The following is a 17557-nucleotide window of genomic DNA, read 5'->3' as shown; positions in this document are numbered from 1 at the left end:
TCTCTCTGGCCCATGGAAATTAAAGCCTTTTAGTACTTGTTCAAACCTATCGTGAGGTGCCTGCAACTGGATATCTTTTGTGCCTGTTTTGGTCACTATTTTCCCTTTTATTGTTCTGCCGATTGAGGAACACCAGTGGTGTGAGGGACTCTGGTATCACTCAGATTACTTATTTTCTATTATTCAATGCAGTTTCCCTAAAGGTACTTTCAGGAGTCTTTACAGCACACATTAATAATAATTGTAAATGCTATTAACTTATTATTATTTATTAAGGTTTTATTACACACCTGACTTGCACATAATGAGCTCAGATTCTACCTCTTTTGATGGATTTGCAAATCACTCCTGCTAATTCTTGCCTTCGTGTCAACACAGCACAGAGCTGTTCTTTAACTGATATTGATATCTGATTTGCTAGTCTTGGTGGGCGGGGATCGGTCCATCAGGGACTCCGCTCCTACACAGGTACACATTGTACCTGGCGCCTCCTGGAGGTGGTGGGCCTGCAGGAGGATGGGCCCATGTCCCTTTTTCGGGCTGTGCCCGGCCGGGCCCCATGGACTAAGGCCTGACCACCAGACACAGGCCCGGGCACCCTCCCCGGGCCTGTCTCCAGGACGGGGCCCTGGTAATCCTATTCCGGGCAGGGTGAACTGTTCCCTTGATCCTGCACCCAGGACCAATTTGCCATGGGAGACCCTACCCGAAAAGGGGTTAACTCTACGAAACCGAACCTGCTTTTGATTGTCGTGACCATTTGCGAATAAGGGAACTCTCTCCATCCTCGATGAGCTCTGTGTTACCCATAAGTCAACTCTTCATCTGGAAGGAAAAGAGGAAAATCATAGACCTGGATGCTGCTCTTTTCCTGGATGCATGAAAAAAGTAAAATAATGACTGAGTGTAATTTATTAAGGCTCTCCCTTTCCTCAAACGTTTTGCAGAGACAAAGTTATTTGTGCAGCAGACATGCATTGTCATGGACTTGCACTCACACCTTCACCACTATGTCATTTCGCTGTCATAGTGTCCCCTCAGTTGTGCTGACACCAGTGCCTCCTGAAGCTGTTGCTTGGTTTGATTTACTCTTCTCAGCGAAGTTGCTGTGGTCAGTTCTGCTCCCTGTTCCTAAAAGCATATCTGTACTTAAAAGGCAGGGGATGACCATCAGCTACAATGGACCATCTATGTCTGCACAGGAAGAATTCTGGTGCAATATTAAGCCCTCAAAATGCTTTGGATGTAATTTTCACGCAACCATCTCACATATATCTGGCACAACAGTTTCCACATTGCATGCTTACATGAAAATTTTCTGTAGATTGGATAAACTCTTCTGCCTGAACCAGCTGGCCAACTAATAAAATCATAGTTTCTCTTCCACTGCATCCTACAGGCTGGTCCAGACTTCCCTGCAAAGCCACTGTACTACAAGGGCCCAAACTGCACATGTATCCTCCAAATAGACAAGAGAGTAGTCTAACAACTATCCTTAATTGGTGTCTCCAGCTGTCCTTGCACAAGTCACCAAAGGAATATGCACACCTAAAAATGCACATCGCATGGCGATTTGAGGTCACTGGGTATGCTTGTTCAGTTGCCAACAGGAGGCTGAAGGTTGGGCAGTACAATACTAGTACAAAGGAAGAACAGCAATGTCAAAAAGTCAGTTGCAGACATGGACACTAATTTGTTTCCCATCTTGAATTAACAACTAGTCAACGCTAATATCTTTGTTTACTTTGGGGAAAAATATCCATGTGATTGGAATGTTTTAAAGGGGTGTTGTGATTAAGATCCAATCAAGAAGTGTCTGCGTCACAGCTTTAAAAAAAAATCTGTTTCTGTCTCATCAGACTAAAACTCAATCCCAGAGCTTTTAGTTGAATATGGGATCAGCAGCCTTTCAGAGAGTCTCTGATTTAGGGGTCCTAGAATACTGCAAGAGTGTAAAAACAGCCCTGATTGTAGTAGATATAGAGCTATTATGTATTTTTGAAACAAAAACTTGTAGGTGTTCTCTACATGATGATGCTAAAGCCTTTGAGTGATATATATATATATATATTTTTTTTTACATGTCATTCCAAAGTTCTTTAATATCTCTCTGAGCTTATTGGCGCTGATTACTGTCTGTTTGAGCATATAATGCACTGTAATTAAAGAAGTATTTTTAACTGTATGTGTTTGCACATGTTGGTGTGCCTTTCCTGTGACACCTCAGGCTCCTCGTGGTCCTGCAGCTCCCAACGCTTATCCTGTCTGTCTCTATGTGATGTCTGATCTCCCTGATCGCTGCATCACACGATGTGCTCAGCTGTCCCCCCTCGCAGGATGGCTCACCAGCTCACACTAATCTCCACACTGAGCTAAATTTACAGACAAACAGTTTATTCTCACCTCTGTGGGGCTGTGAGTGGGAACACACGTGAGACACAGCATGTGTAAATCCAATGCTAATTTATCCTTTTATGTTTTCCTTTGACCCTGCTTTGTAGTTGCATGAATGCTGTTAGCTTTATGCAAACTAGAGCTCATGCCTAATCTAAAGCTACAAGTCTCCTCCAGTTGGGACTGAATTATGTTGTATAATACCACGTGGAAAATCCCTTTTGATCACTAGAGGTTGCAGACAGTGCATAGATGGAGGAACACCACAAATCTGTTTCCCCCCCCCCCAAATGAGATCCTTGTAATGTGTTATCTTTGACAATACTGGTGCAGAAGCCTATTAGTTTTGCACCCAGTGAATGCTGCTGCATGAATGATTGCTGTGCCAGAATGATAGATGGCAGGCTAGTTTTAATGGTCTGTGAATGCGGACATCTCAGAATGATCTGGAGACCTTCAGCTGTAGACCTGCAATAGGATGACTGTCATTGCTACAAAGACACAGAGGAAAAGGACAAACTAGAACATGCAAAATCTGGCTAAGAGGACACTTTAATGATGCATAGCAGGGACAGGACATTGATTAAAAACTACTATCTGCTCATTAAGCTTTAGGGCCATGCCTTGTATATTCATATAAATTGACTGATTTGACTTCCAGACTAATAAGTGTGACAAACGGGGTATTGCTCAATAAGAAATAATTGATAAATATTGTGATGTTCCCTTGTGCATTTTATATCTTTTTTCCTGGGTTTGTAAAAAAATATATATATTTTTTTCAAAACAATTGGAGCTGCTGAGCCTCACTCATTAAATATATGCCCTGACTACATGATGTTGCTCCAATAATCTTTTTTCCTGAAGCCTGATCATCCTAATATTTTATTTTTTTTCCAATGCCTAAAATGCTGCTTGAAAAGTCCATAGACTATAGCAAGATACTGTTTGAGGAAAGTTTTGTGATTAATGATCATTTGTGTTAGATGAATTCTTAAAGAAGTTCTTAATTAATAGCCTGTAAGTCAGCATTAATGGCATTAGTGCAAGAAGATAATAAAGTATTCAAGCAAGTGTAAGTATGATTGATTGTTTCTTTTCTTGATGGAATATAAAATGGGGACGCACAGTTAATAGCATCTGTTTCATTGATGGATGGAACTGTGAGTGTGTTGCACAGAGGTAAGGAGGTGTTGTTTAAGGGTTGGCAGCATTACTGGCTTATCCAACTCAGACCCGCTGATCTATTGGACTTGCAGTCAGAGAGCGTGAGCACCACTAAAACCCTGCTCGGTGCTGCGTGTGTGAACGTGTACGACCCACGTGCTTCACTTAGCGAGAGCAGAGCGGCTCCCTTCTTAGGATTACTCCTCCGGGGAATAGGCTGAGTCACGCTACAGAAAAGAAGACAAATGGAGACACGAAGAGAGGAGGGGGCAGGATGGAGAGTGTGATGGGCACCTTTTAAGATGGGTGACAGAAACGTGTTATGAAGAGTGTTTTGTATACTGTGCTCCTGCAGCTCATACCCAAGCAAATTACAATCAGTCGTTACAGTACTAAACTCAGGGCAAACGGAGAGACTCATATGTTTGTGTCAACCTGTAAGACTCCTCTTTATTATTTTCCTGTATACATCTCTTTTCTTCCATAAACGCAAAAATGCTGTAATGTCCCATTTTGAAATGTGCCATTCAGTTATAAGGTGACATTATAACTGAATCTCTCTGTCTGTAATATTCAGGATACTAGCGGCTCCTTTGTGACTTTTTCAAAATGAGGTTAACCCACTTTTTGAGTTATTTCCATCTTTCTTGATGCTAAATTTAGTTCAATGAAATGTGGGAACTTGGATTTTAGGCATTCAGCTGATTCTAATAGTATAATGTCTTAATTAAAGGCACTTTGTTGTTTTTCTCATGTTATCTGTAGGTAAGTTGACACAGAGCCATGGCTAAATTCACTGTCAGTGAATGAGTGAATTAGTACATTTGCTTATGTCTTGTAAAATAATGACTGTCAAAGGACACTGAACAGTCTTTCTGATAATTTTATCTGATTGTTTGTTTGTGTTTTTACCTCACCTCTGCTTTCAGGTGGTATTGGTGCGTTGGAATGAGCCTTTCCAGAAACTGGCCACATGTGACACAGATGGAGGCATTTTTGTTTGGATCCAGTATGAGGGCCGCTGGTCTGTGGAGCTCGTCAATGACCGAGGAGCTCAGGTGAGAGACACAAGTAGACAAAATGTAAATCGGTCTTTTTAACTAGTTTTAAAAAATTTTAAGAAATTATTGTGTAAATAATGGGTAAAACTATATGATAGAGTTAATGGAAGCAAAGCAAGCAGTGATAATATAAAGTAATATAATGTCATTGCAATAAACCTGTAATACTTAACGTTACAGTGTGTAAAACCCCGCCACTAGATGTCAGTAGATTTGAAATCACACTCGACTGAGTTGTCTTTTTTAACCCCCTCCAATTCAAATGCATAATTATAGCTACGGTGGCTGCTGTAGGACAAACAACTCTGGCCACAGTTCATCTATAGTGACCTATAGTTACCTCAGGTATTTATTGGTGCCCATTTCTGTTTACACTGGAGGAGGCTGTAAAACTTTGCGATACCGAGTTGAGTCGTTAGGAATGTCTTGAACTTTTCTGTTGGCGCTGTTGTTTTTGCTGGTGTTCGTCAGTGTTAGTCAAACTTTCTGCAATGACAGAGGGCGTATATAATCAGAGCGAAAGTGTGATTGTTAGGACACTCAAGTGTAACATTAGCTGGCATAATATTAGGTTATAACCAGATGTTGTTGTTATTGTTGTTGGTCAGCTGTCTGGACATGTGAGGCTTGCATTTCTATTCTGCTAAGAAAAAATAAATGTGACAATATTGAGAATAAATAAGCGTATTTGTGCATGCTTATGTGTGAGGAGGGGAGGAGGAAGTGGTTAAAGTGACAATGAGGGGGGGAGAAAGAGCAGCAGTGGTGGTGGAGATGATGAGAAAGAGAATATAAAAATATTTATGTCCAAATGTTAAATGGTGGCCACATATATAAAAAGTGATTAGGTGGAACAGCAATGTCCATTTTGGCCACTGTATTGAAGATGGTGGGGCAACATGGCCGCTCACAAACTAGTGTTAAATGGATTTATTATAAATGTATGAAATTGAGTTTGTTGGAAGAAGTAATTACACGCTAATCAATGTATATTTGTTATTTTTTTAATCATTTTTATCAAACCTCAAGTGGTTTTATGTGTTTTTACTGATGCTGCACATTAATTAAAAATTAAGCCTGCCAAGCAAACATAGGTAGGTAGGCCACATCGATCAAACATTGTCATCATCCCTTGAGCTAAGACTTGACACATGTTGACAGCATCTTTTGTGAGTACTTGAGTTATTATTGGAGATGACAATCTGAACAATAGCCACACTTTTATATGGCCTGTGCTTTTTAAAATGCCATCGCTGCTCTGCTTTTGTCTGAGAGGTTAAAGGTTTTTTTATATACATTATTTGAGTTGAGGGACACTGTTTTGTCATAATTAGTCTCTAGATCAATTGCATTTGAATAGAAGCAGAGCTTCAAATTTGGAACCAGAATATTTTAGAATTCTTCCTAAAAAATGATTTAAATTAAAAATATAAATCATTTACAGAATCATAAGCTGCTGCTGATTCTGTGTGCAACAGCTGAGGTTTATACTATTTATTTATTGTATCTTTTTTAAATAACTCTAACATTTCTTATCTGTCCCTTCTAGGTGAGTGACTTTACCTGGTCCCATGATGGGACCCAGGCTCTTATCTCCTATCGTGATGGCTTCGTCCTGGTGGGCTCTGTCAGTGGGCAAAGACACTGGTCCTCTGAGATCAACCTGGAAAGCCACATTACCTGTGGTATCTGGACCCCAGATGATCAGCAGGTAACACACTATACAGATTTTGAACATAGGATATGTTCACCTGGCACTTTTCCAGTCTTCTAATGCAAGTAGAAGTAGAAATGTTAGGTTGCCATTTGCCACTTGTAGACAGAAACCCTGAGAGCTGAATCTGTGAGTGACAGCAAGCTTCCACTGTCTTGAATGTGTTGTTGTCTTTGTAAGGCTATATTTTTGTTTTCATGCCGTTAAACTGTCAGCACAGGTTGGATGTCAGCAGACTTTCAGTCCGTGTATGTGTAACTGTCCTTGTTTATCACCATCAACCCATTTATGTCCATTTCTCGCAGTTTTTTTCTCTGTGATATGCATTTGTCTTGTTTTTCTTTCTTGCTGTTGTCTCATTTTTCTCTCCTCTTTCAAGTGTGAGTCTTTGTTCTTGTGTCAGTGTCCACATTAATATTGTTTTTTTGCACTTGCGCCAGGTGTTGTTTGGTACTGCAGATGGACAGGTGATAGTGATGGACTGCCATGGGCGCATGCTGGCCCATATACTGCTGCATGAGTCAGACGGTATTGTCAGCATGTCGTGGAACTACCCCAGCTTCCTGGTAGAGGACAGCAGTGAGAGCGACACAGATTCTGATGACTACCCCCCACCACAAGGTATTCTACTCAAAACTTCTTCTTCTACCTTCTGATCAAGAAACATGCATTAAAACCAAATGTACCTGGTTAATTTCCTGCCTGATTCTCTCTGTGACACATCACATCTTTCAAAGAATAATAAACCTTTATTTAGTCACACTATTTGTCTCAAAATTTAATTAATTGAGTAGAAGTACATCTTCTTGCTTTGCCTCAACAAGAAGATCTCTCTAGAGAGATATCTTACTCAGCTATGCAAGTTATCATTGCTAGCAGTCTTTAAACATGGTTTGCAAGACAAGTTTATCTAAAGCAAGAACCAACACCTAAAAAGGAGCAATGAGTCCCAAGAAGACCCAACATTCAGTATTGTCTGAATCATTGCTTGGAGAAATGTTCAGTTTGGAAACTGGCAGAAAGGCAAGGATGACAGCCAGGTTGAAATCCACTTCAGCAGGGCCACAGGTAGAATAAGCCTTCAGGTCCAGCAGTAAACCATCACTTATGCAAGCTAGAGCCCACTAAAATAAGCTCTTACTTTATCATAGGTTTGTTCATATGAGGGTGAGCTAGGGGTCATACATACTCTGTATAAATGACCAATAAATATACTTAGATGTCACCCATTGGTTGGTTGAGTCCTCTGTTATGAAACCTCAAGCTTCATAATGGGACTCAAAATTTTTCAGGGAAAATCTGGATCTGACTGACAAACCAAGCGACACTGCATGCTCAGGCTGAAGTCACATGTCAAACAATGGGCCCACCCTAAAGGTTTTTCTGCTTTGTCCTCATTTTGTGCTCCATTTGGGACTGTAATTGACAGAACCCCATGCTGAATAAATGGTGACCCCATGTTTACTAGGGATCAGAGTCGAGAACCGGTTCCTGGGAGTACCGGGAATCAATAAGATTCTCTGTAAGAGAATCACTAATGAATCGAATCGATAATTGATATTGATAATGGAATGCACTGACATCACTTTCCAGAAGCTATGTTTTATATACAGTCTGCGCTTCGGATACCAAAAGTGGACCACTTCTCCAAAACCCCTTTAGGTATTTTCATATAAAAACAGATTTCTGCACCTGCATCTCCAAAACAAGTGAAACTGATGGTTTAATATATCCTTGTTGCAGTGCACAGCTTGACATTGCTTGACAAATGGCAGTAATTTTGCCAGTGGCACTGATTGGCTAATCATTAGCCTTCCTGTTGCGTACATTGGACTGATTGCCTTTTAATCAAGAAACCACCACTTCATGTCACCAAGCCAGACAAATCAGTCAACTGTGGAGTGAACAAATTCAAATGTCTGGAAGTAGCCAGGTCACAAGCACTTCTGCAACCCATGCTTCAGTCTTGTCTCCTCAAATGGACCTCTGTGACCCAAAGTAGCTTTAAAAAAATAGTTCTTGGCTTTTCTCAACATGTATAAGTGTGTTCGGTAAAAGCATTTAAACTACAGCTGTATGCTGCTGGTCCAGTGTAAGCTGTTTAACGAAGCATAAGAAACACAAGCCAACTAAAAAACAGTTTTCCACTGGGACAGAAAATATCTAGTGCACTGGGATGTAAGCTGTCTGTCAAGGGAATTGTTGCATCTGGTCAGCCTCCTCTCCTGCTGATTTCCGTATGCACACCAGCCAGCGTAACAAACTGTAGAGAAAAAGAGGCAAAAGAAACAAAACAGGAACCAATAAAAATTAGCTTAATTAGTCCCAATTGCTAGGGATATATTGGTGAGGGTCTATCCTCCTCCCAGTGGTCTATTTAATTTTTTTTTTCCGCCTTCTTTCACCACAGGCCAGGCTGAAAACTGCTTACCTAAGCTGGAACACAGATCAGGCTCTAACTCACTAATTAAACCATTCAATATGAATTGATTGGCCCCAGTAGAAATGATCTCTTGAGTCAACAACTTGAGTGACGCACAAGGCTTGTCAAATCTTTGTCATGATACATGATGATAACCCATTATCATCGCACAGCACAGTACACTGCAGTTACAGCCCCATTTTGTATCGGATTTAAAGCAACACCTATTTAAAATCCTATCTGTGGGGATGTTGCAACAACAAAGCAGAAGTGGACGTTTTATTTATGGTACTATTTGGGTCATTGCAGGATTACATTAACGTACGGAGTCAAGGATATTTCAATGAAGATGTATGAGTGCTCTCTGAAGGTGTGTTATTTATAGTAATGTTAAAAATCGGAATATACTCTTGAATAATGTCCCTAAATGTCAGATGATTCAAACTGAAGTACCTTACAGTTCTGTTTTTGAACTAGTTTGTTCTGTCACTTAACGTTTTGTCTCAGTCGTTTTTGCACTTGTTTTTGATGTGAGGCTAAATTCTAGTAGTGGGTAGAAAGTTGGTTAAAGGAAAGCTGTTGTGTTGTATTATTGGAAGCTACTGAGGGCACAGACTTGTATATTTTTCACACGTTCCCCACTGATGGGCACAAATTAACATTCTTTTAAAGACCGATGTACAGACTTTAGTGGCGTCTAGTGGTGAGGTCAAAGCTAACAGCTAACACTTTCCAAATCTATCGCGGCTACACCATCCACAACCATTGTTTGGGCTTTCTTTTCTGGCTGACTCTGAAGCTCAATGGGCTCCATGGAAGAGGGCGCACTCTTTATGTATATAGAAAATGCTTATTCTAAGCTACAAACACATTATTTATACTTTTAGGCAAATACATACAAATGATAAAAGAAGTGTAGTTCTCCTAAACACGTGTCTATTAAATCTAAAAAACATTGTGATTGATAGTTCTGATGAACAGAACAGCTGTTCACAATGCCTGGCTAATATGTTTGTGTTTTGTTTTTCTTTATTTATTCCTAGTGCACAGCCAGAAACCACTGCTGACAGTCAGCTTCACCTCTGGAGACATCAATCTGATGAACAGCTACGACGACCTCTCCCCCATCCTCATCCACACTGCTCTGAAAGGTTTGTGTGCGTTTGTTATTAATTTTGTTAAGTTAGCAGTTCTCTAGCTGCTTTGGCCTTTGCTCGTTTCATTGTGTCCTTCATTCAGTTGTGTTAATTCTTTTTTTTAAATGATGCAAAAATGTGTAAAATGATGTTGCCCTTCATAAACGTATGTGTACTACTTTGCTCTGTGTTGTAGATGTGGTGGTCCAGTGGTGCTCACAGGGGGATCTACTAGCAGTGGCAGGGATGGAGAGGACCCTCCTTTCCACTGACACCTCCTGTCCTCCACCCAGCAGGAACGCCATTGTCAAGTTCTACAATGTTCGAGGCGAACACATCTACACACTGGATACACCAGCACAGGTGACTTATGAGTGTCACCCTAGAAAAATAGTTGTTCTTATATTTAGTAATGCAGGTTGTGGTTCGAGTGGCCCTTCAGTTTGCAGAAGGGAGGACTACCATAACCAACTATAGTTTAAGTGAGTCAGTGAGCCGGGGTAGGAACAATATGAGATGGGAAGGCCAGGGCTACTTAATTAGCAGATAGTAATGACACAAGATACTGCAGGGTTTGTACGGGTGCTTGAAATCCTTGAAAATGCTTGAAGTCTAATATTGTCTTTTCAAGGTTTGAAAAGTGCTTGAATTTCAGATGTGGTGCTTAAAAGTGCTTGAAACTGTATTTCATTCACCACAAATAACTATCTGACCGAATAGTTTTCTTACCAGATAGAGAAATAAAATGAGTCGCAAAGTCTAAAAGCAAAATTTCTCTGCCTGGGCTGCCTACGACCTCTGAATGTCAGTGTATTTCAATGTGTGACCCCGCCCCTCCCCCGGACAGTCGGGGATGAGTGCACTAACATGCCTGGAGATTGTTGTTTCCATCAAACACTCCTTAAAACGCCAATGGCGGAGTTTGCGCTCTCGAGTCACATGATAGGTGAGTAAATAATTTTCGAGAATGTGTACATAACACGTGCATATTTTTAAAACTATTTTTTATTATTTTGTGCTGGAAAAGCATGAAAATTGACCTCGGAAGTGTTTAAAAAGTGCTTGAATTTGACCCTGAAAAATGCATATGAACCCTGATAATATTCTTTCCAGGATCACGATGCTTTTTCAAATTCTTCATTCCATATTAAGTGTTGACTCTAACAAAAATCGTCTCGGATTCAATTTCTGGAAACTGTGAAGTGAACTTGACTCGTGAAACAAATGTGAAAGTAGGGGGATGATGAAATGAACATACTATACAGGAAAATGTATCTTTGTTTAAAAACGGAGATGTTAATCATTGATGTATACATGACAATGTTCGTTTTGGAGATTGGCTCACCTGTTAAGGACGTCAGAGGGTACATACATTCATTTTGATCATTATAGTAAGATTTTAAGATTAAAGATTTTCATTTATTTTATTTTACGCGAATAATCAGCCTGCATGACAGACTTCGGTAAACATTCACAGATAATTTCCTTTTGTTTTCGGTTTTTATTGAATGACATCACTGTTCTCAGGAATCACTCTGAGGATTTCACTCCAGCAAAGAAGTGTTTTGCAGTAATGACATGATTTGCTTTACATTAGCCTTGTGAAAGCATATTATTCATTCTCAGATGTGTCTTCCCCTTCACACTGTAGCGCCCCATCACTACGCTCTGCTGGGGTCACCGGGACTCTCGTCTGTTCTTGGCATCGGGCCCAGTGCTCTACGTCGTGCGAGTTGAGCACCGCGTCGCCACACTGCAGCTGCTGTGCCAGCAGGGCATTGCCACAGCGTTAAAGGAGGAAAAAGACGTTGCCAAGCTCACCATGCCTTCCCGACTCTGTTCTTATGTCACTGCCGCTTTTGTTCCCACCATCAAGGTAACACAGGCCAGGAGGGGTTTATTTCTATTAAAACCATAAAACACCATGTGAATAGATTTAATAGTGGTTTGGGAAGAGCTGTAATTAGCATAAAAGCTTTTAAACTTAACTGTACTTTACATTTCTAGCCTCCCATCCCAGACCCAAACAACATGAGAGATTTTGTGAGCTATCCGACAGCTGGAAACGAGCGTCTGCACTGCACCATGAAGCGTACGGAGGATAACCCTGAAGTGGGAGGGCCTTGCTATACTCTGTATCTGGAGTACCTAGGAGGTCTGGTCCCTATCCTCAAGGGCCGAAGAATAAGCAAACTTCGGCCTGAGTTTGTTATTATGGATCCCAAGACAGACGGCAAAACAGGTGAGATTAGTTTTTTCATACCTGTAACTTAAAAAGAATAATTTTCCAAAGAAGACCTGAAATGTTTGTTAGCTTCTAAATGCAATAACTACATTTTTATGTTGGTTCTAAAATAAAGAATACAGTAAGATCGTAGAGATAAGAACTAAAAATGCATCTTTGATTCTGAAATTCAAGTAGAACTGCAAAAGATGAACCCCGACACAGTTCTGACATTGTCCAGTAGTTTTCCAGACGTTCTTACTTTGCGAGTTTTAGTCACATAGGGCAGACTGGACCCATGTTAATTAAAAGCTGCTTAATGGGGCCTCTTATGGCCCCTGGGTTGCTCATAAATCAACCCTCTCTCTCCCCACGCAGTGATAAATGAAGCCAGCCATGAAATGGTTCCAGACCATTCACACTTTTATGTTCATCAAATAAATTAGTTTGACCTAAACTGGAGCAGCAGCTGTGCTTTGCAGACTCCTTGTGACTGTGGAAGAGGAGACAAAGTGAGAACGACTGAAGAAATGAATGTTTGAGAAATGGTAGAAAAGTGCTTTGATAGGATGATAATGATGGTGATGTTGTGGCAAAGCTATGACAATTCTTGCCTCCGGGTTGTTCAAGTAGATTTGAAAATGCTTCCTGCAGTTTCAACATACCTAAAAAGAATACCAAAAGGCATTCATATTTTATCATTCTTTATCCAGCCCATCTGAAAAAGCAACATTACTAACAGTTGAGCAGTGACTTAACTGAGAGAACAAATGACACGTTGTTTTTGGTTGTATTGATCTGAACATTTCATCAAAAGTAACATCTTAAGTGTCATTTTCATATTTTGTCTCCACAGATGAGATATACAGCAACAGTCTGATATCAGCCATGATTGACAGCTGTAACTGTTCAGACTCCAGCGACATTGAGCTGAGTGATGACTGGGTTGGCAAGAAATCGCCAAAGATATCCAGGGGTAGCAAGTCCCCCAAACTTCCCAGGTAACTAAACCCCGGCTTTGTGTGTACAGGAGCATGTTGCATCAAGCCACTTTGTCTCTTCTGTTTGACACTTGGATCTTTTCAGTGATTTAGGTGAAGCAGACAAGAGGAGATTAGTTCTCTGCAGGTTTTCAGTTTTAAATAAGCGGGAATCAAGTGATCACTGGCATGCTGAAGAGTCTGATACAAGAAGCATTTATATGACAGTGAATACATTTCAGAAACATGTAAACAGCCACATTAATTCTGTTTAAGATTTTATGGCATTGAAACTAATTTTTTCTGAGTTTTTTTGTTTTAACTGTTAAAATTTATTTGAATGCTTCTTTTCTTTGCTGTTTGCTTTTTGGTTTCTCTGCATGCCTAAACCTTCTTCTTTTTTTTTTTTATTTGCCACTTTCTCTGTAGAGACTTAGTTTGTCCCTTTACCAACAGGATCAACATTGATCCCAGAAAATCTCCCAAACTCTCCCGTGCTACGCAGGAGATCTCCAGGTCACCTCGGTTACCCATACGTAAACCCTCAATTGGGTCTCCCAGTCTAACACGGAGGGAATTTCCTCTAGATGACATCACTCAGGTAAACATCAGGTTATTGTAGCTGAGTGAGAAGCTGGTAAGGGATCACGTGCTGCCTGTGTGTGCTGTGAAGCACGACAGATGGATTTTTACATAAAATGTACTGTTGTAAATTTCGGAATGTGTCTAATATATTTATAGAAAAATGCATCGTTTTTTTTTGTCTTGCAGCAAAATTACCTTGCTCAGGTCACATCCAATATTTGGGGAACAAAGTTCAAGATAGTGGGGCTGGCTACTTTTTTACCCACCAATCTCGGTGCAGGTAACAAATCAACGTGTTGGATAATTAAACATTAATTCCAGTTAAGTCTAATTTGTCTGTTGTCACTTTTCTTTTCCTAATTTATTTATTTTTATTGTGCGTCTCACTCCTTAGTTATCTACAAGACAAGCCTCCTCCATCTGCAGCCCAGACAGATGACCATCTACCTGCCAGAGGTGCGGAAAATCTCCATGGACTACATCAACCTCCCTGTCTTCAGCCCCAATGTTTTTAGCGAGGATGAAGATGACCTGCCTGTTTCAGGCCCTACTGGCGGTGCTGATGACAACCCACCCTGCACTGTCAACATCCCTATTGCCCCCATCCATAGTCCAGCCCAGGCCATGTCCCCTGCCCAAAGCATTGGTCTGGTCCAGTCACTCCTAGCCAATCAGAATGTTCAGTTGGATGTCCTAACCAATTCCACGGCAACCTCTACTGGAGGGGCTGCTGGTGGGTCAGACCAAAGCCAGGACACCATCTTGACAGCCCAGTACACAGTACCGACCAGGTACTCGAGTCCTGGTCAGGTCATATTTGGGGGACTGGAAGTAGGTCGCCTAGTGGTTGGACCGCCACCTTCTCATCATCCTTCACAACAACAACAACAGCAACAACACCCAAGTCAACATCAACAACAGCAACAACAACAGTCACTTCAACACCACCAACAACAAATTCAGCACCATCAACAGCAACTCCAACAGCAGCAGCAGCAGATGCTCCAGCACCAACACTTACAACAACAGCAGCAGCACATTCAGCAGCAGCTCCAACACATACAGCAGCAGCAGCTCCAGCAGCACATACATCTACAGCAACAGCAACAACTTCAGCAGCAACTGCAGCAACAGCAGCAACTGCAGCAACAGCAGCAAATGCACCATCAGCTGCAAGCACAGCAACAGCAGCAACAACAGCAGCACCATCAGCTTCAGCAGCTTCAAATTCAAATCCCCGTTTCCTCGATGTCTTCAGGACAGCCTTCGGGTGCACCTCTGCACCAGCTACAACCTGGGGCTTTGCATATCCAGATTCCTCATCAGTCTGCTGATTTAGTGGTTGAGAGAGCAGTAGGGGGCGAGCACGAACACTTACTGAAGATCAAAACTACTCGGTCACCTCCACAGCTGGCTGAGGGTGACACGGTGGTGTTCAGTGCCCCTCTAGAGCTAAGCAAGATGAACCCCCCACCCCCCTACCCTGGGACAGTGGCTGCTGCTGTGGCTGCTGCTGCTGCTGCCTCGGTATCAGCTTCCGCTGCATCTTCCAGTGCTGCGTCTGGATTAGGAGGGGGCGCCAGTGGAACTCCTCCCGCTGGAGACCTTTGCATGAAGAAGGGTGAGTTTCCACTTCATCCTTCAGGCCAGCAACAAGCTCAGTATCCAACACCGCTGGGCTATGAGAGGATAACGACATTTGACAGCAGTGGGAATGTGGAAGAAGTATGTCGTCCTCGAACACGCCTGGTCTGCAATCAGAATGTCTACACGCTCCAAGGACCTGGCAGCTCCGCCACTCTCAGGGTAACCTCGTCTTCATCCTCCTCCTCGGCTGACAAGAAGCTGCAGCTGCCCTACACCTCTGCTACCCTCAACAGACTCACTGCACCTCGCTATTCTATACCCAGTGGAGACCCGCCTCCGTACCCTGATTCAGCTAATCAAAACAGCTCTGCTGGCAGGAATCCTGGACAGAGGCTTGACAGCAGTTTGATCCACGCCACCCTCAGGAGGAACAGCCGAGAGGCAGCCCTCAAAGTTTCCCAGATGCTGGAACCACCTAGACCACTCCCTCCCAAGGCGAAAAACAGTACTGCACTAGCAGCCTCGTTCCAGCAGAGGGTGCCAACAGCCTTATACACCTGTAGTCAGTGTAGCAGTGGATCTAGTGTTGGAGGCACTGCCCCAGGGAGTGCTAATGGAATAGCGGGAGGAACTATTATCAGACAAGATTTTCCTCCAGGCAACGGAGCACCGCACAGCACAGTCATTGTTCATTCAAACAGTGCTACTCCTCTGGCCTCCCAGTCCTCTTATAATCTGATGAGTTCACTTGAAGTGTCTGGAGCTGCAGCAGGGGTAAGCGGCAGAGATAGGGCTGATTACGTTAATTCAGCATTCACAGAGGATGAGACACTGAACCAATCATTGAGGCATCTGGCACTAGGAGGAAGTGATGCATCAGGGCTGGTGGTCAAGCGCCCACCTCCCTATCAGTGGGATCCAGCATCCACAGAGGAGGTGTGGGTTCCTCAGGAACGGACAGCGACTTTAAACTCCACTGCCCCCCCTGTACCACACAAACCACCTCCCCTTATTCTTAGCCCAGCTCAGCACTTGGATGTAACCAGGCTGCCTTTTGTCCTTTCTCCAAAGTCCCCCACAAGTCCTAGTGCTGCATCATTCCAAGCTGCTGCTGCTGCAGCAGCTACAGGCTACCAGATCTCGCTCCAGTACCCCCCAGCAACTGCCTATTCTGGAGCCCAGCTCCAACCCATCCCAGGTTCTCCACGCCCCTGCGCCTCACCAAAGGAGGTGGTGGCACCTTTGCCCTTTTCACAACAGGATGCAACCCTAGTGTTACCACCAGGTTATTCTGCAAATCTGGCCAACCTAGCCTGCTGCCCCCTCCCACCTATGTACCCAGGAGGAAGTGCTTGTGCTGGGCTTCCCATTCCTCCCATTGCCCTCCACACACCCTGGGGTACTTACAATTCTTGCCCACCTATGACCAGTCCTGCAGTGCCACTACCACCCAAAGCCTCCCACCTGGCAGTAGACAAAAATGTTCTCTCACCACCACCTCCTCCGCCACCACCACCTCCGCCACCACCAGCAGAGCTGCAGAGCCATGGGGGATTACAAGAGGCCATGACAGAGGCTGGGGAGAGTTTTCAGGAGGTGCTCTCCTTGACTGAGAGCCCTGTACCGCAGCGATCGGAGAAGTTCAGTAAGAAGAACCGCAAGCGCGTGGACGGTCGGGCTGAGGAAGCTAATGTGCCGCCACTGGCCGAAGGGAGCAAATCCAAAAAAGAGGGCAGAGCCCTGGGTGATTTCAATTCTCTCATTTCCAGTCCACGGTTGGGAGGAAGAGACAAGAAGAAGATCAAGGGACAGAAAGAGCAACAGTTGAAGGCTAAGAAGCTGAGTAAAGCCACTGCCAATAGTGAGTTCCAAGATAGTTCAGAAAGTGAGCCAGAGCTATTTATCAGTGGGGACGAGCTGCTCAATCAGTGCCAGAGCAGTAAAAAGGGTTGGAAGAGTAAGAGGAACTTGAGGGCTGCCAGTGAGCTGGATGAGATCAAGTGTCGAAAAGCCAATGAGAAGGAGGACAGAGGGCTTGGCAGCCAGGGCTTTGTGTATGTCATGGCCAACAAGCAGCCACTGTGGAATGAAGCCACGCAGGTATACCAGCTGGACTTCGGTGGCCGTGTCACCCAGGAGTCCGCCAAGAACTTTCAGATTGAACTGGAGGGGAGACAGGTGAGACTTTTCTTATATAACTTGCAGAAATAATAAGTACACACATTCAACATTTATCGATTTAGAGCATTTCTCCAACAGGATTGAACCTTTTTTCCTTTCAACCTGC

The 17557-nt window shown here is 42.9% G+C and overlaps 1 protein-coding gene across 1 annotated transcript in view; it reads left to right on the top strand.

Moving 5' to 3' along the window:
* Positions 1–17557, top strand: part of tulp4a (TUB like protein 4a) — a 29289-nt gene that overhangs the window by 8452 nt on the left and 3280 nt on the right. The window contains exons 3-14 of the mRNA XM_014330647.2: positions 4491–4619; positions 6172–6333; positions 6777–6957; positions 9802–9909; positions 10091–10257; positions 11546–11770; positions 11902–12136; positions 12975–13119; positions 13555–13699; positions 13870–13963; positions 14078–14587; positions 15035–17448. Of these exons, the coding sequence (XP_014186133.1) occupies positions 4491–4619; positions 6172–6333; positions 6777–6957; positions 9802–9909; positions 10091–10257; positions 11546–11770; positions 11902–12136; positions 12975–13119; positions 13555–13699; positions 13870–13963; positions 14078–14587; positions 15035–17448 (4515 nt within the window). The remainder of the gene's footprint in view (positions 1–4490; positions 4620–6171; positions 6334–6776; positions 6958–9801; positions 9910–10090; positions 10258–11545; positions 11771–11901; positions 12137–12974; positions 13120–13554; positions 13700–13869; positions 13964–14077; positions 14588–15034; positions 17449–17557) is intronic.

Source organism: Haplochromis burtoni, unplaced genomic scaffold, assembly GCF_018398535.1.
Source record: "Haplochromis burtoni strain Fernald_Lab_line unplaced genomic scaffold, NCSU_Asbu1 Contig_47, whole genome shotgun sequence".
Taxonomy (NCBI): Eukaryota; Metazoa; Chordata; class Actinopteri; order Cichliformes; family Cichlidae; genus Haplochromis; species Haplochromis burtoni.
Note: the sequence above shows the minus strand (reverse complement) of the source record. Positions and strands in the feature narration are given on the sequence as shown.